This window comes from Gymnodraco acuticeps, unplaced genomic scaffold, assembly GCF_902827175.1.
Source record: "Gymnodraco acuticeps unplaced genomic scaffold, fGymAcu1.1, whole genome shotgun sequence".
In the NCBI taxonomy this organism is placed as follows: Eukaryota; Metazoa; Chordata; class Actinopteri; order Perciformes; family Bathydraconidae; genus Gymnodraco; species Gymnodraco acuticeps.
In genome coordinates, this window is record NW_022992187.1 from 1,991,552 (window position 1) to 2,016,245 (window position 24,694).

A 24,694-nucleotide genomic window follows, 5' to 3' on the forward strand; every position below is an offset into this window, starting at 1 on the left:
AAACACTTACAATGACGTGGTAAGAAGTGACAATTAATGTACGTATGAGTATTAATGTTGTGTCCATTATGTGAAAGATAAACATTACCTAAACCTTATAAGTTATTATCAATTTGTATTTGTTCCCCTTTTTCTGATTTGTGGACTGTTATGTAGTTATTTTATTCATCTAAGTGTTTGTTTTGTTTTGTATGCCTTGTAATCAAATCATTTCCTAAAAATACAAATAAAAAAATTAAACCAATACAGACAAGATACTAAAGTAGACGAATAGGTTAAAAAAAAGAAGGTAATTCATCAAGCCTGATATAGCATTTAAGTCATTTAAATAAAAAAGTGTTACATTGGCAGTAAATGATCCTGGGCTCCAGGTTTTACAGCTCGTCTCTGGTTCCATTTCAGCGCTCTGAGCAGCAGCAGCTGAGCTGAGGCAGAAAATGAATGAGAATGTGGCTTCCAAGTAAGACCATAAGCCGTGTGTAATGAGGGTCAAAGCAAACATTAGATTAAGTTCATTACATTTCATCTAATTAACTTCAGGATCACACATTTCCTCCAGACTGCTGCCATCTGGACCTTCTATATGTATTTGGTACCGTGTGCCGGTCTGTTTATCAGTTGGCGCATTTATGGTCCAGATTAAAATATCTTGATTTTACTTCCAGCGCCATAATCAGAACACAATGAGTCCAATACTTATGTTTATGAGCTGTACCTGCAACTTAAGACCTTCCCATCAGCCTCAACTGTATCGCCTGTTAATGCTGAATGCTAAACCTAAACTGTAACAATTGGTAACCTCCGGAAAATGTGAATGTTACCATTTAGCTAAATGTAATTTCAAACGTTTTTGATGTATCTGTATACTCGCTGCACTAGGCGGGGTCACTTACTGTAGAATCACATCTATAGACTGTATATAGGTGGATGTTGTTACCTTTGGTTGACGACCGATTTTAAGCTTAAAGACGTCATATTCTGCTCCTTTTCAAGTTCATATCAGTATGTAGTGTCTCTACTGGTACATGTCTCCATGCTTTAAAAAAGCTCTTTATTTTTTCTCATACTGCCTGTGCTGCAGCACCTATTTTCACCCTCTGTCTGAAACCAGAGCCCAGTCTGCTCTGATTGGTTAACTGGCCGGCTCTGTTGTGATTGGTCAACCACTTAGTGTGTGGAAGAGAGAACACAGGGATTTTTGCCTTTGCAGACTATTTACATGCATAAAAACCTATAGAACACACTATAGGAGAGGGAACACCCCAAACAACTTTTTTCAGATTGTTATTCCACTGTCAACATCCGGGATTTATGAATCCAGAAGTGTCACAAGAGCGTAGAGATCAACGGAAGGCAGAACAAGATACTTTTAGGTGCCTCACATTTCACCAAACACTGTTATGAAGTGACAACTCACAATAAAAGGAATAAAGTAAGAGGAGACTGCAGAACCCAAATTCGTGATAGCAAACTGTCGATCAGAAGGTAGCCAAACCTTAAAGAATATGCTGTTTTATGGACTATTAAAATTCAATTAATGAGTTCAAGCACTTCATTGGTTTAACTTTTTAGAGCTGGTTGCCATTTGATCACATGTTTTTAGACATTAAAGAGCCTGTGACAGCCTCCCAACAACTGTTGTGCAATGAAATATTGGGCTACTAGTAATCTCGAACCGTCAGTTTAAAAAATAAAAAGCGATACCGTTCCGTTAAATATCAATAATTTCGAACATCGCGGGGAAATTCCTTCGACTCATTTTGAAGTTTTGGGGGAAGCCGGAAGTGACGTCAATGCGGGAACGCTTCACTGTGCGGCGAGAGAGCCAAACACGGACAAAGTGTGTTGTCATGCGTAGAAATGGTGAATTACTGAGTTTAGGCACGTTAATAACGTTGTAATGAAGTTGACTACAGTATATTCATATTTGTCAGTGCTTTCATGTCAATTCGGCGAACATAAACATAAATGATCGTGGTGAAGATGATGATTACATTAGGATTACAAATCGGTAGTGAGAGCTACTGAATTTCCTCCCGTGGGATGTGATATAAAAACAAATCGATTATTTTTGTAGTTGTAAACTCAAGTGGATGAAACTACATTTATTAGTGCTTTCATGTCAATTCGGCGAACATATGATACATTAAATGATCGTGAGAATGATGATTAAAAATCGTTTGTTTGTGCCGGTCTGCATTTCCTGATGAGAAAACAAACCGATGCTTTTTGTAGTTGTAGTACACCAACATGGATTAAACGTGTGGTTTTTTTACCACAATGTTGGGGAAATTAATGGATAAAATGCACGGATTATTATTATTATTATTCCCACTCCGATCGGGACACTAGGTCCACCGTTTCCCTGCAGTGAGGCTCCCCCCGTTGACAGTTTACGTGGGCTGGGTGCAGTGGCGGACTGGCCATCGGGACGAATCCCGATGGGCCGGTACCGAAGTGGGCCGGTCGGATAAGTCATTAGCACATCCCCCATAGGCGGCGCGTGAGGCTCTGGTTTGGGAAGGCTAAATCACTTTTTTTACCTGACGCTGCCCGCCTCCGGCGTCTATAGAAAAGAGATCAACTCAGTGTGCGGAGTTTAAATCTCTCAAGTCATATTACAGGATAAAGGAAATACAGTTTAAACTGCCGTATGCCGAGAAGACGCCGATGTGTCGCACTTATCATTCATATTACATCATCAATCAGATCATCGATCATATAATATCATAATATATCATAGATCTCCTTATCTGAGTCAGCTTCTCCAGCCTTATCTGGCCGTGCAACACTTACAGTGTCACATACTGTATGCAGAAGTATTATTTTAAGCAACACATTATGTTGACGAAACACTCGAGTCAAATGTAGCCTAGGCTAATTAAAGTCAGATCCACTCGTGTCTTAGACGTGAACGCGCTCTCAGCTGGTGAGAGAAACCCTGGCTTGATTTACCGAGTTGATAACCAGCGTCGTAGGACCGCTTAGCGAGATCTCGTTTATTAGTTTGTTGTTGTTAGTTTGTTTGTTACTCAAACATATCCAGGGTATGTTGAACTGGCTTCGTAGTACAGGGCACAGGTGGCTAGCAGCGCTAATGTCAAAGACACAGACATTGCATTATATTTGTATTTTACCAGGATGCAGTGACACAAATATTTACATATTTACATTTACTATCTACAGCACCCGCCGCCCCTGACATCCCCCACTCCCCCCGTTGACAATTTACTAGCGGTACCGAAGTGGGCCGGTCGAGAGTCCCGGGATGATTTTTAGTCCCAGTCCACCACTGGCTACATGACCGTATGATCGCCCATATTGACGCACCTAATTCCTAAACTTCTAACAGATACAACATAAAGCGATCCTTCAGCCTCATATGAGCTCTCAGACACGTTCAAAATGAAACTGTCATCGCTGTCTGAGCTTGCTGCTGTGTGCGCCATCGTGCGTTTACATGCAGATGCTGGGATCCTGAACGGTGCAGCTGGAGCGCTGTGCCCGCAATGACGTCACACATCATTTGGCGGGACTTGAAGAATCCCCAAGAAGATCCAGAATATGGTCAACATTGAAGGGCAGATTAATGGTTATCAAAGTACAAATATCCAAAATCAGTTCAGTAACGATTTTCAAGGGGACAATATTTACTCAAATTGATGGGTTTGAATGATGGGGGAAACTCGTGTCACAGGCTCTTTAAGAACACAATGTTCACGCCTGACAGACAGAAGCAGTCAAGGTTAGACTGACATCAATGTGTTACCCTTAGGCAAAGGCAGACGTGAAACAAACATAGGAAAGAAGTGTACTAACCCTAACCCCAGGGGCATTTCCTGGACCTGGAAACATTAGGGGCTTAGCCCACAGTGGCGGCGCCAGAGATTTTCTTTTGGGGGTGCTGTGGGGTAGCTTGATGTTTCATAGAGGGTCTCAAACATTTAGGGTTTCCCATTAATGTACATTACATTTCATTTAGTTGACGCTTTTATCCAAAGCAACTTACAATAGGTGCGTTCGACCAAGAAGATACAAACTTGAAGAAAACAGAATCATATAAGTACATCAGGTTTCATAGAGCTAAAACATTTCAAGTGCTACTCAACTGGCTTTAGATAAGCCAGTCCTTTGTTAGTATGTAAGTGCTTAGTTAGTATCTAAGTAGTGTTCATTTCGTCAGCTATTTTTTTATTTAGTTTTAGTCTTAGTCCTGTGTTAAATTTCCTTTTTAGTTTTAGTCATATTTAGTCACCTTCATCCTGTTTTTATTTAGTCGACTAAAGGTCTGAGCATTTTAGTCTTATTTTAGTCAACTAAAACAGTAAAGATTTTAGTCAAGATTTAGTCGACTAAAAGTCTGACCATTTTAGTCTTATTTTAGTCAAAGAAAACTAATTATTTTAGTCTACTTTTTGTCAATGAAAACTGTTGAGTCTTTTTTTAGTCATCAGATTATATAGAACATCTACACGGACCACTATTGCGGTAAGCATGTTGTAACTTCCGGTTGTTGTTGTCATTGTCATCTCCGGGTATCCCGTGTGCCTGTTCTGTTGCTGATAGCTTATTATCTTAACTTAATAGATCGTTTTAAAACTCTTGATCACGGCAACTGCCTGACGTTGTAATCACACGTTACTACAGCTTAAGCACTCACAACTCTCCTTCTCTTAGCGACTGTAACTCCACAGTTGCCTACACTCTTTTCGGGTTTGCTAACGGTAGCTACTTTAGCTTGATAGCTAGCCATGGCTCTTTCCCCACCCTCGGGTGTTATTTCCTGCTCTTCCTGTCTCATGTTTGGTTACTTCCCTACCTCCTTTTCTGGTACCGATACATGTGTTAAATGTAGTATAGTTGTTAGGTTGGAGGCGGGAATCATAGCCAGAAGCCCGGTGTTCCGGATTAACTTGTTTCCCAATCAACTTGTTTCCCAATCAACTAGTTTCCGAGAGGTACGTGGCTTTCGACTGAAATACACATTTCGATCTGTCTTCTGTCGTTTACATACATATTTTGGTATATTTGGCTTCTTAGGAACACGTTGATGCACATCCAGTACCAGTGTGTGAGGTTGTGATTACGATGGCGATATCCGGACGCGAACAGCGAGGACTACAACAAGACAAACGAGTTGCTCGAATAAATCATTTAAACCAGCTATTGTTGCCAGACTTATTACGGAATATCGTTGTTAATGTCCAAGTCCATCTGTGTATACCTTCAGACAGCCTCCAAGTGAAGCACACGGTGTTTACTCACAGTTTGAAAGCAGCGTGGAGAAGTCTTCATCTGTGTTAAACTGTGATCCTCCCAGAGAACTGGGACCCGCCCACGTTTAAATGTGTATGTAAACGACAGAAGAAAGCGATCGAAATGTGTATTTCAGTCGAAAGCCACGTACCTCTCGGAAACGAGTTGATTGGGAAACAAGTTGATCGGGAAACAAGTTAATCCGGAACACCGGCTCCACATTTTAGAAAGTAACTCAGCTACAGTAAAGCCCATGTTAGCCGGTGCGGACCGGCAAAAGGTAGCTCCTATTAGCCGTCCCCCGGCAACTCCCGAGCAGCAGGGAGACTGGGTGACTGTTCAGAAGGGGCATAACGGGAAACCCGCAGGTCCCCACCAACCCGTTCACGTATCTAACAGATATTCCCCACTCAGCGAGACACCCGCTGAGAAGCCAACTCTGGTTATTGGTAGCTCTATTATGAGACACGTGAAATTAGAGACCGAAGCCTCCACAGTCAAATGCATTCCGGGGGCCAGAGCGGGCGACGTTGAGGCGCATCTTAAACTGCTGGCTAAAAATAAACATAAATACAGTAGGATTGTTATTCACGTCGGTGGTAATGATGTTCGTTTACGCCAATCAGAATGCACCAAACTTAATGTGGAGTCGGTGTGTAGTTATGCTAAAACAATGTCGGACACCGTAATCTTCTCTGGTCCCCTCCCCAATCTGATCAATGATGACATGTATAGCCGCATGTCATCATTTCAGCGCTGGTTGTCTTGGTGGTGCCCAGCAAACAATGTGGGCTTCGTAAATAATTGGACAGCCTTCTGGGGAAAACCTGGTCTGATTAAGAGAGACGGCATTCATCCTACTTTGGATGCTGCAGATCTCATTTCGGCAAACATTTCAGGGCTTTGTGGACTTAATCCATGACAAACTGGAGTTGAGACCAGGAGGCGGAGTTGCAGTCTTACACGCTTCTCTGCGCTCTCTCCTAGACAGTCATCCATAGGAATCCGGAACCCAATAAAATACCCAATATTAGCGGTGTGTGTGTCTGCCCAAGGACAATTTAAGGTAAACCTAATAGAGGTGTCATACATAATAACCTAATAAAAGTAAATGTAACAACTACTACAGTGCAACAAAACAGGAATATTAAATGTGATCTCTTAAACATAAGATCTCTAGCATCTAAAGCAATATTGGTAAATGATTTAATATCAGATTATAATATTGATATATGCTGTCTCACTGAAACTTGGTTGAGACATGAAGAATATGTCAGCATAAATGAGGCCACTCCACCCAGCCATATCAATACTCATATTGCCCGAGGCACTGGCCGAGGAGGTGGAGTTGCAGCAATCTTTGACTCAAGTTTACTTATCAATACTAAACCAAAATTAAATTATACCTCCTTTGAAAGTCTCGTTTTTAGTCTTACGCATCCGACCTGGAAAACTTTGCAGCCAATCTTATTTGTTACAGTGTACCGTGCACCAGGTCCTTATTCAGAATTCTTATCAGAATTCTCTGAGTTTTTATCAACTTTGGTTCTTAAAACAGATAAAGTAATTATCGTAGGTGACTTTAATATTCATGTTGACGATGATAAAAATAGCCTTACTGTTGCATTTAACTCTATATTATATTCTGTTGGTTTCCGTCAGAGTGTAAATAAACCAACCCACTGCTATAATCACACTCTCGACCTTGTTCTGACTTATGGTATTGAAATTGAGCAACTATTAGTCGAACAGCATAATCCTGCTTTATCCGACCATTTCTTAGTAACTTTTGAAGTACTGTTACTAGACTACAAAGCATTAGTCAAAAGCTCCTGCAGCAGAAACCTATCTGTTAGTGCTATAGCCAAATTTAAGGAAGAGATTCCACCAATACTTAACTCGATAGCATGTCTGCATGTAAGGGAGGAAACTTATACAAAATGTACACCACCCCAAATTGATCATGTTGTTGATAGTGCTACAGATGCGCTGCGAATAAAATTAGACTCTGTTGCTCCTTTGAAAAGAAGAAAATAAAACAACATAGATTAGCTCCATGGCATAATGCCGAAACCCGCAAAATAAAGCAAAAGTCGAGACAACTTGAAAGGATATGGCGTTCCACTAAACTTGAAGAATCTCGTTTAATTTGGCATATTACTCTCAATGAATATAAGAAAGCACTGCGTAAAGCGAGAGCAGCCTACTACTCTTTATTAATAGATGAGAATAAGAATAATGCAAGATTTATTTTCAGCACTGTAGCCAGGCTGACAGAGAGCCACAGCTCGATTGAGCCTTCTCTTCCCATAGCACTCAATAGCAATGATTTTATGTGCTTTTTTAACGATAAAATTGTTACTCTTAGAAACAAAATTAATGACCTCTTGCCTTTGACCAGTATAGTGTTATCAACAGCTCCCGGAAACGTAAGTTCTAATATTACACTAGATAGTAAACTAGAATGCTTTTCAGCCATAAACCTTGAACAATTAAATTCAATGATTCTCTCTTCTAAACCATCAACGTGTATGTTAGACCCAATTCCAACTAAGCTGTTGAAGGAAGTTTTTCTATTAATTAGCACTTCTTTATTAAATATTATGAATATGTCTTTATTATCAGGCTATGTTCCACAATCATTCAAAGTAGCAGTGATAAAACCGTGATAAAACCGCTTCTTAAAAAGCACAACCTCGATCAAGAGGTTTTAGCCAACTATAGACCTATTTCTAATCTTCCGTTCCTCTCAACAATTCTTGAGAAAGCGGTCGCAAAACAGTTGTGTGATTACTTATAAAACAATGATTTATTTGAAGATTTTCAGTCTGGCTTTAGAACACATCATAGCACAGAGACAGCTCTGGTTAAAGTCACAAATGACATTCTAATAGCCTCTGACAAGGGACTTGTCTCTATTCTTGTTTTGCTCGATCTCAGTGCTGCATTTGATACTATCGACCATGATATCTTATTGCAAAGACTAGAGCACTTAGTTGGCATACAGGGAACTGCTTTAGGCTGGTTTAGGTCCTATCTATCTGAACGCTCTCAGCTTGTACGTGTCAATGATGAATCTTCCATGCAAACCAAAGTTAGCCATGGAGTGCCACAGGGCTCAGTGCTCGGACCTATTTTGTTCACATTATATATGCTTCCGTTAGGCAATATTATAAGGAATCATTCTGTAAATTTTCATTGTTATGCGGATGATACTCAACTATATTTATCAATCAAGCCTGATGAAATTGATCATCTAAATAAAATTCAAGACTGCCTCAAGGACTTAAAAACGTGGATGACCTTAAACTTTTTGATGTTAAACACGACCAAAACTGAAGTTATTGTACTTGGCCCGAAGAATCTACGAAACAAATTATCTAAAGATATACTAACTATGGATGGCATTAATTTGGCCTCCAGTGAGACTGTAAGGAATCTTGGTGTTATATTTGATCAGGATTTATCCTTTAACGCCCACATAAAATCAATTTCAAGGACCGCCTACTTCCATCTACGTAACATTGCAAAAATCAGGCATATCTTGCCTCAAAACGATGCAGAGAAACTAGTCCATGCATTTGTTACTTCAAGGCTGGATTATAGTAACTCCTTATTATCAGGGTGTACCAAGAAGTCAGTCAAGTCGCTTCAGCTGATTCAAAATGCTGCAGCTCGTGTACTAACCAGAGTTAGGAAAAGGGACCACATTACTCCTGTTCTGGCTGCCTTACACTGGCTCCCTATAGAACACAGGATAGAATTTTAAATTCTTCTTCTCGCCTACAAAGCCCTTAATGGGCAGGCGCCATCTTACCTTAAAGAACTCATTATACCCTACTGTTCTACTAGGGCATTGCGTTCCAAGAATGCAGGGTTGTTGGTTGTTCCTAGAGTCTCTAAAAGTACAATGGGAGCCAGAGCCTTTTCTTATCAAGCTTCACATTTGTGGAATCAGCTTCCAGTTTGTGTTCGGGCGGCAGACACCCTATCTGTTTTTAAGAGTGCGCTTAAGACCTTCCTTTTTGATAAAGCTTATAGTTAGGGCTGATTAGATTCAGACCCTAGTTTTGCTGATATAGGCTTAGTTTGTCGGGGGACATCTTACTTCTTCCTTCTCTCTGTCTATACCTGTGTACTCTCATATTCCGATTAACCAACCCAGTCTCACAAAAAAACGTGTAATAACTACGTTGGTCCACAACGTAGGACGTAGTATATCTACAAAAACGCCTCTGAAATTGTAACGGAGCGTCCACACAGCAGCGTGCGTTGACGCTTGGAGGTGGGCGTATCTGAAGCTTGGGGATTTTTTGCGAGCAACACGACCAACAACCAATCACATGAATCTCCCGCCCCCGACATACAAAGCAATAGCAATGTTAAAACGAAGTAAACTGGATATAAAATCCCCAAACAGGCGAAAACCTACCAGTTTCACCCACTGTCTCTGCCTCCTCCCTCCATGCCTCGCTCCTCCGGTTTGTATCCCGGTAGATGAACAGAGACTGATCATACAGCACCGGGTGATTCACTACCGCTACAATGAATTTTCCCTCAATTTTTTTGAATATGAGGAAATGACCTGCGTAGTCTCTCCCAGCATACACGCGGTTTAATTGGCTAGCGATTGTACTGGCAGATTTGAATAAACGAGATTTCATTGGCTGACGCCTCCGTCGAGGCGTCAAAAGTTGAACATTGCTCAACTTTTGACGCCAGCTACGCCAGCAACGCTCCACGTCGCTTCCCAAAATGCAGTTCGGCTAAAAGTGACGTCACCCCATTCAAAGTGAATGGGCAGAAGCGTTGGAAGCTTCAACGCACGCCGCTGTGTCACGTGATCTTCAAATTTCTCCCTGCAGAAAAAAAAACATGGCCGACCTTCGTTTTATTCTCGGTGTAAAATGCCTATTTTAAGGTTAGTTTGGTCATTAAAATGCGTTTTGATGTCATTTCATGCGAGAAATATGAGTTGTTATTTAAGATTATGTGTGCAGTGGGTGTACATGATCTTTAGTTTGCTAGTTATTACGAAGATTACTTCAGGAAATTGTGTCTATACAACGTTTTCATTGTTACCAAGATGGTTGCTAGGGACGCTGCTATCGATATTATTTCTGTTATGTTGTGTAAAATGGTGTTATCTTTATTGCTACCCCCTTCCCCGTCAATGTATAGTGTTGGTCCACAGTGCAAACGTATTAGTTATTAGCTAGACTTTTATTTAGCATCTCAAAACACATGTAAACAGCTTCATGCCCGGGAGGCGAAGACCGGCAGTCCGGCTCACTAAAATGTCCGTGCAGAACAATACCCTGGCCTAACCCATAGATCCGTGGGTGAATAATGTCAATCACCACAATAGATACGTTATTTTCCGTTACCAACACCGTTATTAGTGTTGGTCCACTGCTTTTCTCTTTGAAAGTCATCACATAACGGCATTGTAATACACGGTTCGGCTGCATTAAACGTTACATATCTGCTGTAGTTCTCTATTTATAGAGCCTTGATGAGACAAACATGATGAACTGGAAACGTGACATGGATCATAAATATATCAGTAATTAAACAACATCTTACATTTATTTTCACATAATACATCTCCTTGCAGTATCAACACTAATTCGGCTGACTTTTATATTTGATCCAATTGGTAGATAGGCTGTATTTACACCATAAACGTGCACACCTGATATAAAGGGACACCTAGTGGTTAAAGCATGTTATTGAATTTCATTATTTTTATTATTAGACATTAATAGAATCCCTATAAAGTATGTTCATTACTCGTTGTTCTCTACTAATAGTTAATTAAAGACTGTATATAATGACTATTTTGCACATCCCTTTCAAGATTTTCTAAGGTTTATTGACATATTCACAAATGGTGTAGTTATGCAATGAATGTAAAACTTTGTGTATACCTCCAGGAATGTTAAATATGTTGAAGCACTTATTTTAACTGATATTATACATATGTATTATACTCTTATAAGATGTAGATAGTATAAGAAATGTGCAGAATACGACAATTTAATGGTGGAGGTACACAAATATTGAAAGATGTCTTGTGATGCACTGTTGAAGAACCTGTGACCCAAGTTTTTCATCTCCGGCCTTGTCAGGTATTGAACAATCAATAAATAAAGAACAGAGAATTATTAAATATAAAACACAGAATTTGTGTGATTATACTAAATGATTTACAAATAAACACCACTGCATATGTACAACTATACACATGCTGATGTAACGCAAATGTTTCCAACTTGGGATCAATAAAGTATATCTTATCTTAAGCTGATCGATGACTACTGCCAGATTTGCAAAATGTGCCTCTGAACCTTGACAAGTGCATGTTTCAGGCTCATCAATTAACAACAGGAGGGATCACAGACATAAGACCAGCTGTTAAATAAAGCTCTTCTGACCTTAGCTGTCGTGTGGGTATATATTAATGCTGCCCATTGGGCACAAGCAATTTTCACCCATTTATTAATTATATTTTTTTAATTTGAGTGTTTCCTATCCCCTAAACCTCCAAAATCAAATCAAATCAAGTTTTATTTATATAGCACATTTATAAACGATTTTTGGTCGAGCCAAAGTGCTGTACATATAATAAAATTAGCCTACAGTAGAGACACTTTACAGCAAATACAACAGCACAGATTGTTCAGAATATCAGTATGAGAAAAACGACACCCTCTATCCTCCAGGGATGTACACAGTTTAATACTGGCAACTTCTTATTATGGGAAATATGAAAACGTCTATTAAAACTACAATTCCCAGTAGAGACGTGCCAGCATGTGTAGTTCTGGGAACAGGGTGGGGGAGGGGGGGACGCGGTGGACCCGTTCAAATCCAGTTTTGGACAGTCTGCCGTGGTCCCATCCCATTTCATGGGTATTGTTCTGCACGGACATTTTAGTGAGCCGGACTGCCGGTCTTCGCCTCCCGGGCATGAAGCTGTTTAAATGTGTTTTGAGATGCTAAATAAAAGTCTAGCTAATAACTAATACGTTTGCACTGTGGACCAACACTATACATTGACGGGGAAGGGGGTAGCAATAAAGATAACACCATTTTACACAACATAACAGAAATAATATCGATAGCAGCGTCCCTAGCAACCATCTTGGTAACAATGAAAACGTTGTATAGACACAATTTCCTGAAGTAATCTTCATAATAACTCGCAAACTAAAGATCATGTACACCCACTGCACACATAATCTTAAATAACAACTCATATTTCTCACATGAAATGACATCAAAACGCATTTTCATGACCAAACTAACCTTAAAATAGGCATTTTACACCGAGAATAAAACGAAGGTCGGCCATGTTTTTTTTTCTGCAGGGAGAAATGTGAAGATCACGTGACATAGAAGCCAGCCATTGGAATGAATGGTGAAAAAAAACGTAGACATCTTACAATTTCAGAGGCGTTTTTGTAGATATACTACGTCCTACGTTGTGGACCAACATAGTTATTACACGTTTTTTTGTGAGACTGGGTTGGATTAACCCAGCTTCCCCAAATGTATTTCTTTTTGGTGTCTATGTACGCTGAGATCCGGAGTCATGGATGATCCTGCGGTCCTGTGTCCTGGATCGCGAGCCCTGGATCTTGAGTCATGGCTATGGTCCTGGATCATAGGTCCTGGATGGATATCCTCGTGGATTCATCTTCCTATTATACACACATGCATTTCCAAACATTTGGACTACCTATGTTGCAAATGTATTATCTTTTCAATTTACACACGGCATCTATTGCACGTCTGTCCGTCCTGGGAGAGGGATCCCTCCTCTGTTGCTCTCCCTGAGGTTTCTCACATTTTTCCCTTTAAAACTGTGGGTTTTTTCCGGAAGTTTTTCCTTGTACGATGTGAGGGTCTAAGGACAGAGGGTCTAAGGACAGAGGGTGTCGTATTGTCATACTGATATTCTGTACAAACTGTGAAGTCCACTGAGACAAATGTAACATTTGTGACATTGGGCTATATAAATAAACATTGATTGATTGAACATTTCATTCAAACTAGTCTAGCCAAAACCAATAATTTGTCATTTTAGTCAAACGTATTTCACAATAAGATTATATCTTGTCCTTATTTGATGAAAAACACAGGTTGAATGAATAAGAATGCAGCTTTGCAGAGAGTATGAGGTTTGTGGTGTTTTTACCAGCTGTGTTATGGCCACATTGCTTCCCTTATGATAAAACAATGCTGTTGCTTTTTTTCTCCGCCTCATTGTAGCAAAAATGGGCCCAAATATCACATCGTTTCTTTCTCCCAAGCAGTGGTGGCTTTGTACTTTTTCGTTGTCAGTCATTTTGACGGACAGGATCGTAACATTTCCGTCATAATCCATTATTATCCGTCGAGTGCACAATTTATCATTCACTCGCGCTGACGGTTAACGCGAGTGCGACCACTGCTCCCAAGCCCTGTTGTTGCCATTTTATTTTCTGTTGAATAAGGTTAGTTAGACCATGAGTTAGACCCGAGTCTTCCTGACAGTTCACAGTGTGCCGCTGCCCGGTGTAATTCAAATCTACCGCCACGCGCAGCACAGACACACAGCTGCTGCCCTGCCCCAGCACCGGAAATGGAACTGCTGGGAGAAAAACTGACTATCAGAGATGTAACGTTATCTTTGATAATATTTAGTCTCCTCATTTTTCGTCAACTAAAGTAAAGAGAGATTTTGGCACTTTTCGTCAACGATATTGCATGATGATTTCGTTACAGTTATTGTTTACTGCCGTCGGTGCCATCTCGTCATCGTCTCGTTTTCGTCATGGAAAAAAAGGTTGTTGACGAACATATTTCGTCATAGTTTTAGTCAACGAAATTAACACTATATCTAAGTGCTTTTTTTTTTGTTTTGTGTTTTTCATTGTATTGCTCGAAGAGGAGTCGAAAGAGATGAGTTTTCAGTCTGCGCCGGAAGATGTGTAAGCTTTCTGCTGTCCTGATTTCAATGGGGAGCTCATTCCACCATTTTGGAGCCAGGATAGCAAACCAACGTGTTTTTGCTGACGGGAACTTGGTCCGCCTCGCAGTGCGGGTGCAGCGAGCTGTTTGGCTGATGCAGAGCGGAGTGCACGTGCTGGGGTGTACAGTTTAACCATGTCCTGGATGTAGGAAGGGCCAGATTCATTCACAGCATGGTACGCAAGTACCATTGTCTTGAAGTGGATTCTAGCAGTTATCGGAAGCCAGTGAAGGGAGCGGAGGAGCGGTGTGGTGTGGGAACATTTAGGAAGGTTGAAGACCAGACGAGCCGCTGCATTCTGGATGAGCTGCAGAGGTCGGATGGCACATACAGGTAGACCAGCCAGGAGGGAGTTGCAGTAGTCTAGGCGTGAGATGACGAGAGCCTGGACCAGAACCTGCGTCACTTTCTGGGTCAGCTGGGGACGTATCCTCCTGATGTTGTAAAGCGTGTATCTGCAGCAGTGGGTTGTAGCAGCAATGTTTGCAGTGAAGGACAGTTTGTTATCTAGGATCACACCCAGATTCCTTGCAGTCTGAGTCGGGGAAACAACAGAGGTGCCGATGTTGATTGTTAGGTCAAGAGTGGGACAATCTTTTCCCGGAAGGAAAAGCAGTTCAGTCTTGTCAAGGTTGAGCTTGAGGTGGTGAGCAGACATCCACTGAGAGATGTCCGCTAGACAAGCAGAGATGCGTGCGACGACCTGGGTCTCTGAGCGGGGAAAGGACAGAATTAATTGGGTGTCGTCAGCGTAGCAGTGGTATGAAAAACCATGCGGGCTAATGACTGATCCAAGCGAGTTTGTGTATAGAGAGAAGAGGAGGGGACCAAGGACAGAGCCCTGAGGGACCCCTGTAGTTAATTGACAAGGGTCGGACTCTGACCCTCTCCAAGTTACCCTGTAGGTACGGTCTTTGAGGTATGAGGTGAGTAGGGAAAATGCAGAGCCTGAAACTCCAAGTTTTTGGAGAGTGCGAAGGAGGATCTGATGGTTCACCGTGTCGAATGCAGCAGACAGGTCCAGAAGGATGATTACAGAGGAGAGGGATGCTGCTTTAGCAGTGTGCAGTTTCTCAGAGACAGCAAGGAGAGCAGTTTATCTGGAGTGACCTGCCTTGAAACCAGACTGGTGCGGATCAAGGAAGTTACCGGGCGCTACAGTGGAATGTTCTACTGCAACACTCCCCACACGCACATCCACAGTACACCCGTGACTGTTTCAATGAAGGCTCGATAATCAGCTCACGGCATATAGGCAGGGGTAAAGTGCTATTTTTTACAAGTTGGGGGCGGACCTAACCTCCTGCAGGGGCATGCTCCCCCGGGAAGATTTTTTTTTTTAATATTGAAGTTAAAAGCATCCATCTGGTGCACTTTGAGAGCAAAATTAAGAGATCTATGGATACATCTCTCAATATCCATATGAAACACAACTGTAAACAGATTTTCTTTTTCTTTATGGATATTTTACAAATCACTCACCCTAACCCTATTCTTGTTTTACTGTCAGGTAGTATTTCGTAACTGTTTTTCATTTATCCTCTTATTTTTTTATAACTATAATGATCATATGAAGGCGTGCCTCAGAAATAATCTTTTACATAATTTGTGAGCAAACAGTTTGAGACCCACTGAGATAACTTAGGCTAAAGTACTATCTAAACACTCAGAGTCCTTTAGCTCACCTGAGCCTCTCAGTCTGACAGGAGAGGACTCTCCTCCAGCTTGTTGGGGAACAAACAGCTCCTTATGTCCGTTAGTGCAGATGCTAACAACATGATCCCTGCTGGCACCGGTGCGCTCTCTCTCTCGCTCAATCAGTGGGGCAGTGAAATGTTCCAGTCGGAGTAGAAGGACTTTCTAAAGTCTGTGAGTCACACGTATTGATTAGTAATCAATCAAAGCGGTGCAGAGATATGAAAGTCCTGCTCTGCTGGATGAGGCAGGGAAGAGTCTAAATCTTACTTATTGCTCTTTCAAACTCTCACAAATCTGAGACAGAGATGGTCACATGCTTTTTTTTGACAGCTCTGACCTTGTCCAGCCTCCTGGGCCTGCTGAAGAGTTTGATGAGACGTCCTGTCTGAACTGCAGTCGCTGGCTGTCCTTCTGGATCCTGTCACAGTGTTTCCTCTCAACAGCGTTGCCGCGGAGACTTCTCAGCCAACTGCTCTTTGTCATGGCTGGCAGGCCCACAGTCTGACTGTGTTCTTGGCTGTAGCTGAAATTGATTTGGCAAATGGCAACCAGACGGGCAGCGACATCAACAAAAGCAGCAGCAGCAGCCGCTTCCTGACTGGGGAGTAGTTAAGTAAATGTTGGAGGGATTTGGGGAAAATAAATTAACCTCACAGTGAAGCTGAGGAGGCAGAGCGGCGTCCACCGGGCTGAGGGGGGGACTATGTTGCAAAATACTGAACCCCATGCCAGGTCACAATGACATGGCCAGAAGAGTGTGAGTGTGTATCACTTTGAATAACTAGTTTGCACCTTGTATGGTGGCTCTGCCTCTGTATGAGATGCTGAGTTGTGCTGTAAAAGCTTTGAGTGGTCGTAAAGACGAGAATAGCGTTATATAAGAGCAGTCCATTTAGTAGTTGTGCTGAACAGCTCAGCACATTATATTTCCTGGATGTCTGTTGGAAGCTTATTGTTTTGGACCATGTTGTTGAAAAAATAACTCCCCTCCACAGTAAAGATGCTACATACAACATATTTTTAACTGCACTGAAGAGTCCGCTAAATGATGATGACACTCTGTCTGTCAAGGTTCAAGGTTCTTTATTGTCAAACTAACATAGCTACAGAGTAATTATGTCATTGAAAATCTTAAGGTCAGGATCCTCTCTATGGTGCACCTGTAGAAGGTCAGGATCCTCTCTATGGTGCACCTGTAGAAGGTCAGGATCCTCTCTATGGTGCACCTGTAGAAGTTGCAGAGTATCCTGGAGTCCATGTTGAACCTCCTCAGCCTGCGGAGGAAGAAGAGCCGCTGTCGAGCTTTCTTGGTGATGGTGGTGGTGTGATGTCAGGTCCTCAGTGATGAGTCCATGTCAGGTCCTCAGTGATGAGTCCATGTCAGGTCCTCAGTGATGAGTCCATGTCAGGTCCTCAGTGATGTGGACATGGAGGAACCTGAAGCTGCTGACTCTCTCCACCGTAGTCCCATTGATGGTGATGGTGGCGTGTCCCTCTCTCTGCTGCTTCCTGTAATCCACAATCAGCTCCTTGGTTTTGCTGACGTTGAGATGGAGGTTGTTGTCCTGGCACCAAGATGTCAGTTTTCCGACCTCCTCTCTGTACGCCGTCTCATCACCGTCGGTGATCAGGCCGATGACGGTCGTGTCGTCAGCAAACTTCACGATGGTGTTGGAGCTGTGTGCGGCCACGCAGTCGTGAGTGAACAGGGAGTAGAGGAGAGGGCTGAGCACGCAGCCTTGAGGGGCTCCGGTGTTGAGGATCAGAGTGGAGGATGTGATGTTTTCCACCCGCACTGCCTGGGGTCTGCTCGTCAGGAAGTTCAGGATCCAGTCACAGAGGGTGCTGTTGAGCCCGAGGTCTCTGAGCTTGATGACCAGCTTGGAGGGCACAATGGTGTTGAAGGCTGAACTGTAATCAATGAACAGCATTATCACATATGTGTTCCTCTGGTCCAGGTGTGAGAGGGCAGTGTGGATGGTGAGGGCTGTGGCGTCGTCTGTGGACCTGTTTGCTCTGTAGGCAAACTGCAGGGGGTCCAGAGAGTCAGGGAGGGAGGAGGTGATGAAGGTTTTGGTAGTCGTTGAGGCTGGTGACTTTTGACTTTTTGGAGACAGGAACGATGGTGGGGTGTTTGAAGCATGTGGGGACTACAGACTGCAGCAGGGACCTGTTGAAGATGTCTGTGAACACCTCTGCCAGCTGAACCGCACACACCCTGAGAACACGGCCAGGGATGCCATCAGGTCCAGGAGCCTTGTGTGGGTTAACCCTTTTAAAGGATTTGCACACATCTGCCCTGTTTAAAGCAAAAGGGCAGGGCTCCTGATCATTCTCTGCCTCCACAGCCTGGCTGCTCTCAAAACGTGCAAAAAACAGTTCAGCTCATCTGGGAGAGATGCGCACGCAGACAGTCCCGCAGCACCCCCCGCTGCCGCTTTGTAATCTGTCATTGTTCTTAGTCAAGTCTTAGGGTGTTACAGCCTTTGAAGTCAGACTCCACCTTCTCTTTGTACTGTCTCTTTGCGCTGCTAATTGCTCTCCAGAGATCATATTTAGATTGATACTTGGATTGATACAGCTTGGTACGAACCTCGCCGTTTATCCAGGGCTTTTGATTTGGGAATGTTCATACAGAAACCTTCTGTACCACGTCATCGATGCATTTACCAATGTAGCAGATGACCGACTTCTGAGTTAATCTAGTTTATTTTTAATGGATTGAACATTAGCCAGAAGAATACTCGGAAGAGGGGGTCGGTTTTCTCGTTTCCTCAGTCTGACCAGCAGCCCGGCCCGGCACCCTCTTTTGGTCCTGTTTTTGCGTCTCTCAGGTATCCCCATTGTCTGTCGTGGGTTATTTTCCACGGAGTTTCGGATGTAAAGAAGTTCCTCTCTGCTATATTGTATAACAGAGTTGGTGCGTTCAGCTTGCATGTTGCGAACCATGTTTAAAGCAAAGACAAAAAGTAAATAAACCAACACACTCTCACTCCCTAAGCGTCCAGGAGCGACGCTTGGTCGGGGTGACCGTGGCGTGCAGTTGTGACGCGCCGAGGCTCCTTCAGCTTCATAAACGGACGCAAAGAGCTTTCAACTGATTGCAATGTATTCCCATCGGCGGCGATATTTGACGCTCAGGGAAGCACCGCATCCGTTTATGTCGGCAGCTCTTAAAGGCAATGTGAGCGTCCATTCCCATTGGATAACGGAGAATTGTACACCCGGAAGTAAGTATTCTCCTTACTGTCGATTGATTTGACAGTGATATCTGCACTACTCATCAACTCAAAAACACCATATTATCTTTGTTAATTAAACGACATTGGTAGGTTTAAATTGTGTGCAATGCTTTTGTGTTTTTCCCCTTCAATTCTGAGAAACAACTTGTTTTCTCTGAAATGTGGAGTGCCAAAGAGACTACACTACCCACAATCCCCAGCTATTATTGACGCCTGTCCGCTTTGACAAACCTTGTGATAAGTCAACAAGCTCTGTGATTGGATGAAACATAAATTGATACAAAAAAAATCCAACCCTGTCTCCTAAAAATTACGTTCCCACAGAACTAAACTGCATTCTCAATTACGTTTAGCTATAAACGTATTTTCTCCCACGTTACGTTTGTTATGCACGTATCTTAAATACGTTTATTTTCTACATATCTTTGCCATTTATTGTCTTGCTTATAATAATGATAATAGTCATTTATAAATATCATTTTAGAGCACACATTTGAAATCGACAATCGGGCTCGATATATGGTTAAATTAAAATCAGTAGGCAAGGCTGTAATTTCGCCAGCTGTTACTCTCATGAGCGAGGCAGAAAATAATAGTTTATACATATGAATTATACTCTTATGTATGTAGATAGAATAAGAATGTGCAGAACATGACAGTTTAATGGTGGAGGTATGCACACATATTGATAGATGTCTTGTAATGCACTGTTGAGGAACCTGTGACCCAAGTTTTTCATTCATTGCATAACTACACCGTAGTTGTGTATATGATATGTCAATACACCTTTGAAAATCTTGAAATCTTGAAAGGGATGTGCAAAATAGCCATAATATACAGTCTTTAATGAACTATTAGTAGAGAATAACGAGTAATGAATATACTTTATAGAGATCTGCAGATAAATGTTTAGTCTTCTCAAGCACCAACTATCAAATATCTCTCCTGATTGTTGGCACTTGACAATCACCTTCCCTGAATTTTACTCAGGTGTAACTAAAGTCTGCTTTAAGGGTTGTTTATATTTCACATCATTAATCAGAATCTGCAAAGTAACTAAAATAAATGTAGTGGAGTACAAATACCAGGTTAACCTCTGAATTGTAGTGGAGTAGAATTACAAAGTAACAATGAGCTGTCATGTGGGTATATAATAATGCTGCCCATTATGGACACAAGCGATTTTCACCCATTTAGTAATTACATGTTTTAAATGTGTACACACCAATGTGTTTCCTATCGCCTAAACCTCCAGGGCTGTACACAGTTTAATACTGTCAACTTCTTATTGTGGGAAAAACGAAAACGTCTTTTAAAACTACATTTCCCAGTAGAGACGTGCCATAGAGAACATTGCGAAACACAATAGCCAGCATGTGTATTTCTCGGGGGGCGTTCGAGTCCAGTTTTGAATAGTCTGCCGTGGTTTCGTTCCATTTCAAAGAGCTTGACGCTCGGCGTAACCTTGGCGCACTACCACTCCAACATCCAATGAAGATTAATCACGGGGTTTGTCGCAAAGCGGACAGGCGTCGGCACAACAATAGCTGGGGATTGTGGGTAGTGCAGTCTCTTTGGCGCTCCACATTTCAGAGAAAACAAGTTGTTTCTCAGCATTGAAGGGGAAAAACACAAAAGCAGGGGCGGCGGGTACTGTAGGCTAGGGAAGGCTAAGCCTTCCCAAATATGTGTGTCACTGCATCCTGGTAAAATACAAATATAATGTATAATGTCTGTGTCTTTGACATTAGCGCTGCTAGCCACCTGTGCCCTGTACTACGAAGCCAGTTCAACAGACCCTGGATATGTTTGAGTAACAAACAAACTAACTACAACAAACTAACAAACGCGATCTCGCTGAGCGGTCCTACGGCGCTGGTTATCAACTCGGTAAATCAAGCCAGGGTTTCTCTCTCCAGCTGAGAGCGCGTTCATGTGAAAGGGGCGGGGTTAGCTACATTTGACCAATCACAAACAGGGACAAGTGTACTGACAGCGCAACATCATACTTCATTAATGAAAAGTAAACTAATATTAGACAAATATCAACTTTAAACATCCATGATGACTTAAACATATAATCCAGGATACAAGCCACAGAGTTGCACCTGCAAGGAGAATACAGAACAACTCGTTAAAAAATAAACTACCGAGTGTTTGAAAGCATACAACAGTTTTATGATATCACTGCCCCGTCTAAGACACGAGTGGATCTGACTTTAATTACATTTGACTCGAGTGTTTCGTCAACATAATGTGTTGCTTAAAATAATACTTCTGCATACAGTATGTGACACTGTGAGTGTTGCACGGCCAGATACGGCTCAGCTGACTCAGATAAGGAGATATATGATATATTATGATATTATATGATCGATGATCTGATTGATGATGTGATATGAATGATAAGTGCGACACGTCGGCGTCTTCTCTGCATACGGCAGTTTAAACTGTATTTCCTTTATCCTGTAATATGACTTGAGAGATTTAAACTCCGCACACTGAGTTGATCTCTTTTCTATAGACGCCGGAGGCGGGCAGCGTCAGGTAAAAAAAGTTATTTAGCCTTCCCAAACCTGAGCCTCACGCGCCGCCTATGCACAAAAGCATTGTACACAATTTAAACCTATCAATGTCGTTTAATTAAGAAAGATAATCTGGTGTTTTTGAGTTGATGAGTAGTACAGATATCACTGTCAAATCAATCGACAGTAAGGAGAATACTTACTTCCGGGTGTACAATTATCCGTTATCCAATGGGAATGGACGCTCACATTGCCTTTAAGAGCTGCCGACATAAACGGGTGCGGTGCTTCCCTGAGTGTCAAATACCGCCACCGATGGGAATACATTGCAATCAGTTGAAAGCTCTTTGCGTCCGTTTATGAAGCTGAAGGAGCCTCAGCGCGTCACAACTGCACGCCACGGACACCCTGACCAAGCGTCGCTCCTGGACGCTTAGGGAGTGAGAGTGTGTTGAATAAACACAAACAAAATACGAAAAAAGAGCAGAGTTGGAGAGAGCCAAAGACAATGCGGCCATCTTCACCGGTGCATATCACAGATGAAAGTGGTGGAGCGGTTGTCCACCAAGGGGAGGGTCAGTGGTTCAACCCCCAGCTCCTGAACTCGAAATGTTGAAGTTTTCTTGAGTAAGATACTTTCCACTTAACTGCTCCTGATGGCCATCAGTGTGTGAGTGTGTGTGAATGTTTCCTTTCTGAGCAGGTGCACCTTATATGGCAGCATGTATGACTGGTGGATGGGTGAATTCTGAATTGAATTGTGGGTGTGCTCGTGAACTGTTAGTTCCCCGGAGCCTCGCAGCCGGGTAACTGCGGAGTGCATCATTTGTGCATTCGATTAATTGCGCCGCATTTGCGCATTAGATGAGGCCCCCTCCGCAAGATGAGGCCCCACGCAATCTGCGTGATCTGCGTGTAGGGAGGGGCGGGCCTGCCTGCATGGACTAAACCCCAAATGCTCCCAAAGGCAAATCCATCGGTTTGCCTTTCTGTGAATAAGCATTGGAATAGATTATGAGCAGTTTGAATGGCAGCCCCGCCCTCAGTGTGTGAGTGTGTGTATGAATGGTGTTAGAATGTGATGTAAAACCAACTGTCTATAACCATTAACTAAATGTGAACAATCATAGTCATCAATCTTCTTTTGGGGTTTTCCCTTTCCTGTGTATGTTCTTTAGGTTTTTGTGCATGTAAATGGTCTGCAAAGGCTAAAATCCCAATGTAACTTATATGAATGGCTCCGTGGTGGATATGTATGTTGCAGCACCTGCTTCTCTACACAGTTGAAGCTGAATGTTTCATTGACAGCATATGTTTCACAAACCCTCAAAGGGCCAAGCAGCACTTTGATTCTGATTTGTTTCAACATCAGTGCTCAGCGTGCACCCACTCGCCTTCAGGAAATATTTGAAGTCTGCAGTCCATCTTTTTTTAAAAACTTTTTTCTCTTGCAGTAATCCTGCTCTGAATTTAAAAAATAACGTTGTGCTGGCTACAAAAGCAAACCCCAATCAAGCCTTTTGTTGTTTTCTGTCTTCATGTTCCTTGGTCTTTTCTTTCACCCTTCACCTTCTGAGACGTTCTTCTCCCTGTGATCTCAAAGGGTTATGGTATCTCAAAACTCCAAATTGCACACATGAAAAATATAAAACAGACTGAAGTTGCAGCTCATTGTTCCTCTCCTGTTTCCTCTTTGTCCTCAGGACTTCCCTCTGCTGCGGCTGGATGACGTGGTGGACGACCAGTCCAACATCCTGGGCTTCTCCATGCTGAACAGCACTCACCCTTTCTACCTGGAGTTCATCCGCAGCCTCAACCTCTCCTGGAGGGAAGGCTGCACCCTCAGCCCCTACCCCGGCCCCTCGGTGAAGGATTACAATGGACATTTCTGTTCAAGATTAAAATATTGTCATATGCAGAGTAGCTACAGTGTAGTTATGGCAATGAAAACCCTAAGTTCCATGTTGCAAGTTACCAATGTGCCGATAAATGCGTAAGAAGTAAACTATATATACATCTAATCTAAAAGTAAATGCTGTAAAGGAATACAGTTTATTGTAATATGAAATGAATTAAGTCATATTAAATGAATATGTGTAATGCAAATGAGTGCATAAAGTTATAAAGGCACTTCAGTGCTCAGGAGTTTAGCAGTCTTATAGCCTGTGGGACAGAAGTGTCCCTGAGTCCGGTGCACTGTTACACAGAGAGAGGTAGACCTTTAGGTTTACTGTTGGATGAAATACCAAACATGGCAGCTGCTGGGGTTTGCGAAATATTCCTAAAACTTTGATTTCAAACCTTAAGAACTTTTATCTTTTGTTTTTTGTGGTTAGATGCCTGAAATAAGGCTTTTGGTTAACACAAGCAGAAGAGATTTTAAAGTCTTGTTCCACAGCATAAAACATGTCAGTAAATACCCACTGGTGAATGTCTGAAGCTGCATTCACATGATACGTGATTTGCTCTCTGCGAGACCGTGAGGCTGGGCCTTTCAGTGAAAACAGCTTGATAGGTTTAGTTTCTATATTAGCTCATCTGCTAGCTTGCACCGCTACATATAGCTGTTATCAGATTGATTGGTTGAGTGTTGAAAAATAACTAGGTCAAAGTTGAAATCGTTGGAACTTTCAGCGTAGCTGTCGGGTAGCGTTTTCTCCTAATCGGCCCCACTCTCTCTATAGAGAAACAACTGCAATGCCAGCAGAAGGCCCTTTCACCGCTTTTCCAGCATTAAGCTTCTATGTGTCTTAAAAACAGTGAATCCTAACAAATGACTACCTAACGCAACCCAGTCTCACGGCATTTCGTGTTATAGTCACGACATTTAATCTATTGATTCGTGTTCACCAACTTGATTTTCACCTTTTTTTCGTGTCACACAGAACAATTTTAAAAGCAATGTATTTCTATTGGTAGTATGTTTCGTGCCTGCAGCACGTCTTTTTGTCCGG

The 24,694-nt window shown here is 42.2% G+C and overlaps 1 protein-coding gene across 1 annotated transcript in view; it reads left to right on the forward strand.

Moving 5' to 3' along the window:
• LOC117539135 (glutamate receptor ionotropic, kainate 5-like) overlaps window positions 1–24,694 on the forward strand; it is a 358,516-nt gene that overhangs the window by 313,911 nt on the left and 19,911 nt on the right. Inside the window, exon 9 of the mRNA XM_034205164.1 lies at window positions 23,444–23,605. Coding sequence (XP_034061055.1) covers window positions 23,444–23,605 — 162 coding nt within the window. The remainder of the gene's footprint in view (window positions 1–23,443; window positions 23,606–24,694) is intronic.